Source organism: Falco peregrinus, chromosome W (assembly GCF_023634155.1).
Source record: "Falco peregrinus isolate bFalPer1 chromosome W, bFalPer1.pri, whole genome shotgun sequence".
Classification (NCBI taxonomy): Eukaryota; Metazoa; Chordata; class Aves; order Falconiformes; family Falconidae; genus Falco; species Falco peregrinus.
The window spans coordinates 21671306-21684202 of record NC_073743.1 but is presented as its reverse complement, the minus strand read 5'-3'; the positions used below and the strand labels follow the sequence as shown (position 1 = coordinate 21684202).

Sequence of the window (12897 nt, the reverse complement as noted above, 5' to 3'; positions counted from 1 at the left end):
CATCGTGCAATAGGGTTTAATGGACGAACTGTATATTAGAAGCCTGCTGTATCTTACTCAACTTACTTATGGAAGTTAAATGGTTCTTCTTTGGTTTTGTTAATGTACCTTTCACCTTCCAGATAAACACTTACACGGTAATTGATACAGGATGCTTAAGTGTTTCCTTCTGTTATGCTACTGTAAGCATGTTTTCTGTTTGTCTTCAACAGATCTGTGCTATGCCTAGCGCTATGACTGTGATTGATTGAAACTATCTTGAACACAAATAGTATTTTTTTCTTATAGACGCCCCTTCACTGGACCGTGGTGCTTGCTTACCAATGTTAATGTCACTCTGTTGTACCACAGTATCTGTGGCTTCAAAACATACTGTCAACTGATTCACTGGTGGCTGGGTTTGTGTAATACATTCCTCAGCTGTATCCTGTGACTCAGTTTCTGCACTGTTATTTTCAGAATAAAAGTACATTTTTAGATCTGTCTCTGCTGTTTTAGGGGGGAAGCAGAGGTACAGCCTAGTTCCGCAGCATTAGCAATCTGTCCTTCCCTGGTCCTCCACTTGTTTTCCTAAGCTGAGAGGCAGGGCTTTTCAGGCTGGCCAAGGGTTCCTTGGGGTGCATTTGCAAACTTTGCTGTGCACCAGCACCCAGCCTGCCCCATGGCACCCCAGCATTGGCACCCTGACTTCAGGTTTCTCCTGAGAGGGACAGAAAAGGACCAAACACTTGCCAGGGAAATGGTACAATTTATAAAGCTCACTCTCTTAAATGGTGACAAAGTGTAACCCCACAGGCAGCATATGGCACTACCCCCTCCCACAGCACCTGCCACCACCCAACCTGGCTCACCCCAGCATTAAGCAGGTGGGTGCCTGCACCGGGGCAGGCACAGAGCTGCTCTGGCATCTCTCAGGTATGGCTGGGGCTGCCTTTGGGCTGTGCAGGCATCCACGAGCTCACCACCTCTCTTGCCTTGTTTCCAGGTTTATTCTTTCACCTGCAGCCCCACTTCTGCATCACCTTCCATAGAGAGGCAGCAGGTGCCAAAGGTGCTTTGCAGTAACAAAGAGGACGTAGCAATTGCAGGCTCCAACATGCAGAAAAAGTCCTGATGAAGGTAGGAGACAAGTGTCCAGTCATTCCTTTAGCTCTCTTGCTTCCTTAACCTGGTGAGCATTAGCTAAGGGGATGCTCCAAAGTCTCGTGGGGTGCTGCAGGGGGAAGCACAGGAAGGTAGAGGTCACTCGAACACCCCCAAGCCAGGCTTAAACCCACCCCAAGCACACACGAAGTCAGTCCCAGGTTTGTAACCATGGCCCTGGCTACGGAGGAGCTGACTTCAAAAGGTTGTTCTGCTAACTGAGAGCAGAAACTTGAGCCCAGACCTCTGCAGATGCCCAAGGTTGATGCCCTGAGCACTGCCTGTCTGCACTGGATGGCTGCAAGGGAGTCAGGACCTGGGCACAGCTGTCACTATCAGCTACTAAGTGTGTAGCACAGCTCGTGTTTTCCCTCTCCTTCACGATCTCTGCAGGATGAAGTTTGGTCGCTCCCAGCAAGGTCTGATTCTGCTCACTCAGAGCCCCACGGGGACACCAGAGGTGGCCTGCAAGAGCCAGTGGCTCAGCCGTTTCTGTGCCCTGCGGTACCTCCCCAAGTACTTACTTTGTCCAGGCAGCTTTTGAAATGTTAGCCTTGGGCTGGCCACACCAGAATGCCACTCTGTCTTTTAATTCTTTATTCTGCAAGGAAAGAAAGGAAACAAACCCCTCTCAGTGTAACACAGCAGACAAGAGACAAGCCTGGGTGCCAGCTAGGACCTGACGCTCCTCCTGAAAGGTCCTGGGGGGCCCTGGGTTTTTTGGTCAGTTGGGTTTTTGTTTTTTTTTAAACCAAGCAAAAGATGCAGTGCAAAGAAATGCCACCCTGACAACATTGTGCCGACATAAGCCCAGCAGCGTACAGGGCCCCCAGACTCCAGAGAGTTCCTTTTGCTCTCTCGCCTCAATATTTTTTACTTTACAATTTTACCTGTGCTTCCAGTGCAGTCAGCTTCTCTGTCAGGTTTTCTGTTTTTTTATCTTGGCTTCTGAGTGTGGTGTTCAGTTCCTCTGCCTGAGCATTAGGAAATAAAGTTTGTAAGAGATTTGAAGCCTTAATACATCAAAAGCACCTCTGTATCAAACAAAACCACAGAGTTAAATGCCTCAGCATACCACGGGAATTGCAGGCCGTTCAAATCCCTGGTCTTTTCCCATAGAAAAACTCAAACTAATTGACTGACCGATTTAGAAAATTTCTCAACACATGGTGTCACATTTTCCTTCAGATAACAAGTCTACCCCTTGCTTGCCTGCACAGAAATGTGACTACAAAAGCTAATTAATGCAGGGCCTCGCCTTAGTTGGATGGGCAAAGGCAAGCACGTGCTCTGCAAGGCGAGGGGGTATGGTGGGAGCTGATGCATATGAAAGCAGTCAGTAAGTAAAACAGCTCACACTATATATCGTGACTTTGGAACGCAGACTGATTGTTTTGAATGCCTTTGCAGCCTTCCTAGGATGCCAGCCTGTTGGCTTCGCTCATGGGACCAGCCTCACTGACTTCACGTGTAACCAGCTGCAGGGCAGATGCCTCCCCTGGAGCATCCTTGGTTTGGGTGGGAGCATGGCAGGGGAGGGGGTAGCCAGATTCCCCCCAGGAACACACTAAGAGAACTCCAGGGGCCTGCCCAAAATTGCCGACTCCACCACATTAACCCCATTTTTTAGATTTTTCCAGATTAATGTTAAAAGGCATATAGATGTCTGAACCTGGCACAGCAAGACAAGCAAGCTGCTCATCCCCAGCACACACTTAAGGCAAGAGCCCACATCCCACCATCTCCTGTTTCATTTCCCACCTGCCCCGTGGGACAGCCCACACCAGCCTGACCTCCTGTATCACTCTGCGCAGGCTGTGGTGCTGTGCCTGGATCAGGTGCTGCAGGTGGCAGATCTGCTGCTGCAGGGTGGAGATGTGCCTCTGGAGATCCAGGCACCTGCAGGCAAGAGCAGAGCATCCCAGCTTCAATCCCCAGAGATCAATAACCCACCACCCAGCCCCTTTCCCACCTCGGGGTCAACTCATGAGCTTAATGCTAGCAAGGATGTTCCTGAGGGTGCACAGCTGTAATTCATACGGAACTAAACACATAAAAGCTGCTTTATTGAGCAAAACAAGTCAAACCATAATTTGATACACATTTTGCCTGGTGGGACCACCCTTACTAGCTGTTGATAAGTAAATTCATAAATAATGAAGGCTACTGCCTTACCTACCACATGCACAACATCACCAAAGCAGCATCGACTCGACGCGAGAATCAGGAAAGAAACAATTTGTGCATGCGAGGTGCAAGGAGCAGGACTAGGAATTCCAGTAGAATCAGCTCAGCTGTAGGACACCTGTCTTGGCTTCTTCAAGCGATCATGGTAAATCAGTATTTGAACTAACTGCTTTCATCGTGAATAATTTTGCTCCCAGAAGGAACTAGAGCAAGTGAGTGGCTGGTACCCTACATGAAACCATCCCCCAGAAAGACAGGAAAACACTTTAGCACATGCACATAATCACCATTTGCTGTCTTCGTTCCTTGCCATCATCTGTTGAAGCATCTTCTCAAATGACATTTTCTTCTCTGTCAGGGTTTTCTTTTCCTAAGGAAACAATTCAAATTATATAAAAAAACCAGATCACATTTCCTGCCATTCAATTAGCAAAAGCAGTTTGGCTGTAGGTTCAACGGTTCCACTCTGTGTCTGAGAACAGGCAGAATTCACCAATAACAGAGAGAGACAAACCAGTCTTGACCTCTCTGAATCAAAGCCAGAAGGGTTGCCTGTACCGATTTGCCACGAGAAAAGTCCAAACCCTTTTAAAATAGCACTTCTTAATTAGCAAAATCCTTTGATCTGGTTGGAGCCCACGCTCAGCAGCCAGGGCAGACTGTGCTACTGCTCTGTCCGCCTCTCAAAGCCTTGTTCACACTGGGAAAAAGCTGAACAAAACTGGTAACAAAACTCTCAGTATCAGGAAGATCACCAGCACGCCACGGGGACAGAAATACACCCCTTGACCCTGTGTTTACAGTAACCCCAGGACAGGAAAAGCAGCCTGGCACTTCTATAGGAGCAATGCCCATCGAGTGCAGAATGATGCACAGTGCCACCGCTTCCACCAACGCAACTAACACCACCCAAGAACATCGGCAATAAAGGAGAAGACATTTTCTGCACGTCTCCATGTGAGCAGCTGTCAGGTTGCTACCACCATCAGAGCCCACCTAGGTTGTTGGATTGCTCACAGGGATGGGGTCTGAGGGTTAAATGGAGTGGGTCTTCAGTGCTAGGATGGCTACAATTTCAGTTTAAATGCCAGAAGTACACCCATGGGGGAAGGTGAAAGAGCAACTACTCGGGAGTAGCAATCATTCAGAGCTACAAATTCAGACTTCGCCACGATGCTCAACAGTTTTTAAGCAAGCACTGACATAACTGAAAGAGGGAGCTTAAATTGCACGTTTTATTTCTAATTACAGCTAAAGGGTCTCAATTTGGGGTAACGTGGCAGAAGCCTTTTCAATCCCAATTCCAACAGCTAACATGCCCCAAACCCTGAGAGCAATTAGCTGCTCTTCCCAAGCACCGGCACAGCCAGGGCAGGACCCCCGGTGCCAGGAGGGATGGAAATGAGATCAGGCAGACATACCTCCTCCATCCTCTGCACGCACCTCTCCAGCTCTGCGATGTGGGTCCATTTTTCCTTGACGCCTTCAGCAAGGCAGCTGGTGGTTTCTGAGCTTTGCTGGAGCTTTTCTTCTTCTTGGAGATTGTAAGCCTGGGATGAAGAAGGGCATGAATGCGGGAGCGCAAGGAGCGAGTGAATGCAGCCAAGGGATGGAGACGGGGCTGCTGCAGCAGCTGAAGGAATTTTAAGCCAACTCTACCAACCCAATTCCAAGAATCAGGAATAAAACACAAATAATTTTAAATTTTCCTATTTAACTTCGCAGAAGGTACTGAGTAGCTCTTAAATTGAAGTTTGCAGCACAGAGCCAGAGCCCGTATAAAGATGTGGATGCTGAACAAGATGGCCATGCCAGCATCAGGGGGAGATTTGTACCTGTATTTGGTTTTTCTCATTCTCATGACTTTTCTTAAGTTCTTCTGACAGAGTCTGGTAATTCTCAAACAGTTTCTGGGAGGCAGAACTGAGAGCCTGTACACCTGCTTCTCTCATGGCCTCCAGCTAGAAAGAGTAATTGTACCACATAACATATTGTGCTTTAAAAGAAACAATGTTATAACCACATGCCAAAAACGCAGCCCTCTGTACAAGACCAAATCTCAGTATTTACCCTTATCAATCAAAAAGAAAGGAATCCTAAACACCTGTGGGCAATATCCAACAGGCATTTTCATTTCCAAATAAAGGCAGATTTGTTCCGTACTGAGCCATCCCCCCTGACAAAGGATGATGGCTTAAAAGGAGAGAGGTACTTCCAACTGCTTGTAAATACATCTGCTGTCAGCTACCAACAGAGCCGCCTGTGCCGTCTCGCTAGCCACAAGTGGGATGTGTCCCCACAAGCAGATTTTGACACAAATTTTGTTGCCTGCTGGAACACAAGAGTTTGCAGCAGCCGGGAAAGCAAAGCAGAGCCTGCCAAAGGAAAGGGGATCGCTGAGCAGGCACCGGGCTACAGCAGCTGGGACCCAACTGTAACTGGGCTGCAAGGCACGTGTATCCATCCGAAACCTTAAAAAAAAAAAACAACAAAAAACAAAAACCAAAAAACCCACAAAAACCCAAACACCACCCTGAACACACCTTGATCTTCAGCAGTTGGTTTTCCCTGCTGACCAGCAGCAGCTGCTCTTCTGTTTCCTTCATCGTTGTCACGACGGGGCTGCGGCTCCAGCTCCAGCCATGGCTCTTTGACTCCACTTTATTGCCTGAGACTTGAGGAAGCTCCTAAAGGAAATGCATGCAGAAATTATTTTAAAAATAGAAAAACAGCTTGAGCAACCATTCCAACTCTAAAAGACCCAGCTTCTTATAAACACCCCTCTCAGGTTCCCGTGGGGCAGGCAGCTCCAGCGCAGCTCCTCCACAAATTAACCCAAATTAAAACATTCTGCTTGTTCAGCTCTCCAGGGCTTTACATTTGAAAACATTTGCATGTCAAATCTGTTAAATAGCTCCCTTCCACTCTCTGCAGTGTTGTTCGCAGGTATAAGATTAATCAGCTTTTGGGAATATCACAGCGCATGTTGCGCTGTAGGTGAGGCTGCACAAATGCACACCAGTAATTTGTCCAGCACTTCCCATTAAAACAACTGCTTCTTACTCCAGCGTATTTCAACTGGCTGGACACAACATCTCCAAATCTCTTTGTTTCCTAGGGGCTGCCTCTTTGCTCAAACCCCCTTGTTTCAAGTGGTTTTAACTCAACCCCCATTTCCCCCCCCCCCCCCCCCATCCAGGTGTTCCCAAGCTCACTGCTCACCTCCTGAGCTGGTATGTGCAAGGAACACGACCTGCAAGCGCCAGATTTAGGCCACATAAATGCCAGTGTGTTCTGGCATTTCTTCCCTCACGCCAAGTTCATTTGTTCAAAATAAACCTCTACAAAGGGCAGCCTGTACTTTTTAAAAGGTTTCCAGCCATAAGTCATTCTCTTTTCACTACTGAGGCTTTTCTTCAACTTCATCCCCCAACAGCACAGAGAAAGGAGTAAGCATTTTTTTTTAAAAAGAACTTTTTGGGATCAATTATTTCTTAATTAGCCAGGTTTCAGCCCACCTCTCTCATTCCTCTTCTCGCTCATTCCACAGCGCCCTCCTGGGCTCAGCTGGGATGAAATAAAACTGCCTTTGCCTATCCATCACTGCCATGCTCCGCTGCTCAGAGCAAAGAAATAAGACATCAGATCTACTGGGCTGAGCCTCATTGCGCACAAGATATCTTATAAAAAAAAAAAAAAAAAAAAAAAAAAAAGGCATGTCCTACCTATTCATGGGGGTGTCAGCATCAAGCAGGGTGCTGCTTCCCAGGCCCTGCACAAGCTGGGGTCACCACCACAGAATACACATCTCTTTGCAGCAATTGCTTTGCAGGAATGATTTTGGATTACAAGATGCTTAAGAATTCATCACAACATTTCTAAAGTCACAGTTCTGCAACTCCATAAATTTCATTGGAAAGGGAATGAAGAAATCTGATTTCTTTGAACTTAAAAGTCTGAGGTCTTCCTATCTGTTACTACACACCAGAGTCCATTAAATGTACTTGTTCAGCTCTGTTCTTCTGGCATTCAGGAAAGGAACACCCCAAAACTATTTTGCAGGCCTCAAAACTACTGTACGCCACATTCTCCAAGATGCTCTCGGCTTTGCTGACCGACACCTCCAGGATCTACCTGTCCCACAGGTCATCCCCCACCTCCCAAGACACGGGTCCTCCAGGTACCCCAAACCAACACTTTTCCATCTCCCCCTCCCAGTCATGCTACTGGACACCCTTTCACTTCAGCTGCCAAGCTGAGGCCTCTCGCTGGGGACATGCTTATGTCCACCACAGCCCCCCGGTGTCCCCCAGCACCGAGCTGCTGACCAGGGTCAGGCTCCTGCATCCCCCTCCTGGTGCTCCCTGCATCTCCCTCCTGGCGCCTGCCAGCAGCCAGCCTCAGCTCTGCCACCAAAAAGCAGAGCCATTGGGTAGGGACACCCAACCCCAACAAAAAACTCTTGCAAAAGTCCTAATGAGGGGTGGAAAAAACCTCACCAGTTTTAAAGTGGTTTAACCCAACCTAAGAGAGCATACACTGTAATTAAGTCACTATTGCAGAGTAAATAGCCTTTCTAGACTCCACGTGCAAACCAAGAGGATTTCCAAGCACATGCTGCCACGCAGGTCAGGTTTTTCCTCTTTCCCTGGTTATGAGTTTTGCTCACCGTGTTTCCTGGTGAAGCAAAGAGAGGAACACAACAGCGACAACTTCAGAAATACCTTTTTCACGTATTCGGCTTCCTCAGTGATTTGGGCACAAGAGGATCCGTAGAGGACATAGTTTCCCTCCAAGCCATGGTCCTCTTGCGTTACTTGTTCAGTGAGTAGCAGGGTAGTCATCACGATACGTGCGTTTCGCTGTCCTGTACAAGGGAGAGAAGAGAGGGGCTTGTTTCTTTACGCAAGGGTGGAGAATAATTCCATTATTCCATCCCATTTAATTCCATTTCAGCTTTAGGGACAAGCTGGAGCCAAGAAGGCATTACAAGCTTAAAGCACCAAACAATAAGGACCACTTAAAAACCAATGCAGACACCTGGGTTTTTTCCTTTTTTTTTTTTTAATAGACGGGAAAAAAAGATGTAGTCACACATTAATTTTACTGAAGATTTCAATGAGTTTTCACTAGCAACCTACCCCCCAATCCTATATTATTTTACAAAACACATGGCCGCAATCCCAGGCAGAAAACAACTCACACATGCATGCAGTTTATCTAAGAACAACCCAAAACTTTTACCATCCATCTGTGAAGTTTACAAACCGATCCTGCACACTGCCATCAGGGATTTCTGCATTCCCAACAACTACCCCATGGCTGAACTGGGTTTCATCAGGTTCAGGATTGCCTGTCCTGCTTAGATCTGAGAAGCAGCACAAAGCTTGAATAGTATCATAACTCTCAGGGGGTTAGGGAACCCAAACCACCAACCTAGCGGGAACAGACAGGGAAAATAAAGCTTCCCCCCCATATCACGCAGGGAGAATAAAGTCCTGAGCACACTCAGTTGGGTTTGTGCTGTACAATGGTGACATCCAGTGTCAGCTGCACTGCTCTGAAGCAAGCACCTGGATCTCCAGGCATCCATTCTCAGCCCTATCCCAGGTACTGGGCAAGCTCCCAGACACACCTCAGACAAGCTGATTTTTAACGAGCTCGTTTGAAGCACCTGGAACTAATTAAGGTTAGCACAGAGGAATAATAAAGCCACTTAGGGAGCACAGAGGGTGTGGATGGGTTCTTAGTAGGAAAGAGGTGGTTGTACTTTGCAAAGCTTACAGATAATTTACAAGGATAGTTCATGTACAAGTGCATTTATTTTAAAACACCTAAGTTCAGGGTCTTGGAGCCCCTGTGGTTTAGCTCCTGTCTGCACAGCACTGATGCTGCAAGCCAAACTCTTGTCTTCAATAAGTCATCCCCACACAAAGTATTGCAGCACTACCAGGAAGATCATTCAGGCTAGCACATTTCTTAACTAACTAGCACGTTTTCTAATAAAATATAATTAGGCAACTTGAAATATTTATTGCTGTGATGGAGGAGGAATGCCTTTCCCACAGAGAGCGGCACAGAGCTGGTTTGTGTAACTGCCCAGGTGGATCCACAGCAGCTCACCCACACCAGACATCTCTGTGTACCATTACCTTGTGTCCCAGGCAGACAACAGAAAGCTAAATTAGAAATTAACTATGAATAAGCTTAAGAAATTTAACACATGAGCTTTGAGTGCCTCAGGGCTACTACTTACAACTCCAATTCTTTGGTGATTTACAAATTCAAAGAGCAATAAAATGGAAGCTCTTATTGCAATTCTTTTTACTATTCTCCTCCTTCTAAAAGTGAGGAGCATCAGCAGATGCCATATCCCTGGCCATCACCGCGCTGCTCTGTTCTGGGCATGGGAAAGAGAGAGAAAAGCAGGTTACACAGGAGCAAACTACCTTTCCTACCATGGCTTCTACTCAAATAGCAAAGAGGAGCTGGATATCCAGACACAACCCTCAAGGGCTTTGACCTCAAGCAAAAAAAAAAACCAAACACCACAACAAAACCAAAACCACCACTCCAAATGTCATCCCCTGATTTCACAGTGCTACCGTTTATCCAGACTGGAAGATAAAGCAGAAATCCCAAATGCCTACAGCTGCGGCTCAAAAGAGGTGGGAACAGAAGATTGTTCCCACCGATGCTACAAGGGGTTAAATAAAGTTTGTTCTGTCTTGCTGGCTGCTGTTTTCCCTCCTGCCTGCAATCTAGCAGCTACCCAACACAAAGGCAACCCAGGATCAATTCTCCTTTCAGCCTGGGTAATTCAGGCAGAAACCTGAACAAGGGATAAGGGCAGCAGTGGAAATGTGTTTCAGCTCTGAAGCAGCTGAGCCAGGAGAAGGCAGTGGTAAGAGGCACAGCGCTCTGACTTGACCTGACAGCCCTGGGCTGGGAGGCAGAAGCCCCTGGGACGGTGCTCCTTGCCCAGCTGGGCAACCACTAGCAGCAGAGCAGCAGCCCACAGGGATGCACAGCTGGATCTCAACACACCTCTGTCCTCATGCCAGGGGGGTGGCAGCCAGAGCATCACACCAAAGCTGCCAGCGCCAGCTCGGAGCTCAGCACCCCCAGCGACCCTCTAAGGGGATGTTCAGTGGGTGCCCCCAGAACCCCCGACTGAAAGAGCAGCGCTGGGGGGAGCACCCCAGGGAGCAACTGCCTGCAGCACCCAAATGTTCTCTGCACTTCAGAAGCAAGTAGAAAAAGAAGTGCCAAGTTCATCTTATTAATCACAGACTTCCCTTGCTAGAAGGCACAATTTAAGCAGCTTAGCATTTGCTGAAAAATCCCGCTGCCTCCCTTTATAAACACTCACCTTTCAGTGACCTATCAAGCACACACAATTTTCTTTGCTAGGCCCAAGACTGTCAACACGGGCGTGACAAATGCAGTAAAATTCACGTCATATTTTTACACATATATATTCAAGATAGATTTTTATGCATGGCTCTGTGCTTTGGCTCATGATGGGTTGCTTGCTCCAAAGCTCACCCAAGAGAGAATCCAGGACATGCCAAGCAGAATAGCACCACCCTTGCTTATATAAGGAACATCACGGATTATTCAGAATCACATTATTTTGAGTAACATTCAACGTAAAGCAATATTTCTATTATTACACTCTTAGCCAGAAAGCGGTGCAGCTCCTCGGCCACCTTAGTGCTGGGTTTTCCCCTGGCCCAAAAGAGTGACAGGGCAAAGGGGACGCAGGGCACACAGGTCCCCTGGGCACAGGGGCTGCAGGTGCTGAGCAGCGAGGCAGGGGACAGCGAGGCTTGTCACAGCCAGGCTGGCACCTGTGGGGACACCTGAGAAGGCCAAGCTCACCTGCAGTCACGCCAGCTGGGTATTTATTTACCATAAAACTCTTCCCAGGCTGGGCAGGGGCACTGGCTACGGAACCAGGGCAGGGCTGCACCCAAGTCATTCCCATTGAAATTACTCCATTTAATTGCAATTATTGGCAAGAGGCAGATAAAGTAATGCCATGTCAGCCTCCAGCTGAGCTCCGTAAGTCAAATGCAAGGTTGCTGTGTTATTTTTTTTTTCCCCTGTGCACACTGCAGGAACAGTCAGGTAAATGAATACTGGGCTCCTTCCAGAGCAGCGTCGATACAATATTCCTTCAGCTGTTAGTACCCGTGCCTGGGCACATTGCAGCCAAGCAGCTGGTTGTCACCGCCATGCTCACAAGTGTTGAGAAACAGTTTTCACCAACACACGAATGCAGCTGTCAACACGATGGCCTCTCCTCAAAAGGCCCTTTTCTATACTGTCCCACCACACAAAAGCGGTGGGGGCGAGCAGTGACCAGGGGTGGGCGAGCAGGGCACGCAGCTGGGCACAAAAACCGGGGGGACACTTTGCAAACAATGCCCAGACCTTCGGTCACCAGCTGCTCGCTTGCCCAAGCAGCATTAGCCACACACTGGCCAAGAGCCATGCCCTTTGGGCTTTACAAACAGGGAGGGGGGGCAATGGGCAAGGGGAAAGGGGGGTGCAGGGGTACACTGTATGGAAGGGACACAGTGGCAGGTGTGAGTGGCACCTCGGGGTCACCCGGGTGTGTGTGGGTCTGGGGTCTTGGGGTGCGCGCATGAGGGGAAATGTGGCATATGTGGGCGTGGGGAGCCCTGAGACCCAGCAGCCCCACCTGGCAACCCCCTCCCCAGAGCTGGGTGTGGGGCTCGGCCCTGGCAGCCCCCATGCAGCAGGCGCGGGGAAGGGGCTCTTTGGGGACCCCCGGGGCAAGGGGAAAGGTGGGACTCTCCGGGTGTCCCCGGGGCTCGGAGTCGGGGACAGGAGAAGGGGCTCTGCGCCCCCCAGCCGGGGCAGACTCACCTCCGGCGGCAGCGGCCACGCCGCGCTCCGGGCAGCCCCGCTCTGCGCCCGTCCCCGCTCCGCCCTCACCCGCACCCGGCCCGACGGGACACCCTCCCCGGTGACACTCCCCCAACCCCAGCGGGAACACCCACGCTCCAGGCTGCCACCCAGCCCCGGGGTGCCCCAGTCCTAGAGGGACACCCCCACATCCCCCTGACCCCAGTGGGGCACCCCTACACACCCCCAGCCCCGGGGTCCCCCCTCTCCCCACAGTCCATCTCTACATGGGCAAAAATGGATGGGAGAAAAAAAAGGAAGCACCTAAGGATGCCCCCTCCAGCTGGGATAATTAATGTCACCTCTTAGTGCTAACGAGGAGGAGAAAAGCTGCGTGAGGCAGGTGGGGAAGATGTAAATCCAGATACTGGGGGGGGGGGGGGGGGAAGCAGGGAAAAGCAGCTCCCTCCAAGGAAAGAGGAACAGTTTGAGGAAGAGGGCTTTAAAGAAAAGGAGGGATGAAAATACAGCTGAGAAAGTCATAAATGCACTGAGCAATGGGCTAAAGGGGGAGAAGATAAAAACAGGGAACAAATGGGAAGATAAAAGTGTGTAATAAACTACAAACAGGAAAATCCTGATCAGTCCCTTGAGATCCCCCTCCCTCCCTATCACATAACACCTAGTAAT

The 12897-nt window shown here is 49.0% G+C and overlaps 1 protein-coding gene across 1 annotated transcript; it reads right to left on the bottom strand.

The window, feature by feature from the left end:
• Positions 1–632: 632 nt before the first annotated feature.
• On the bottom strand, positions 633–12286 carry CCDC68 (coiled-coil domain containing 68). The gene is made up of 10 exons (XM_055792619.1): positions 12229–12286; positions 8055–8197; positions 5874–6017; positions 5166–5291; positions 4752–4880; positions 3618–3700; positions 2937–3042; positions 2034–2117; positions 1668–1744; positions 633–1213 (listed from the first exon to the last, which is right to left on the bottom strand). The coding sequence occupies exons 2-10, from the start codon at positions 8172–8174 to the stop codon at positions 1183–1185; spliced, it is 900 nt and encodes a 299-aa protein (XP_055648594.1). The 5' UTR covers positions 8175–8197; positions 12229–12286; the 3' UTR covers positions 633–1182.
• Between the last annotated feature and the right edge of the window lie 611 nt (positions 12287–12897).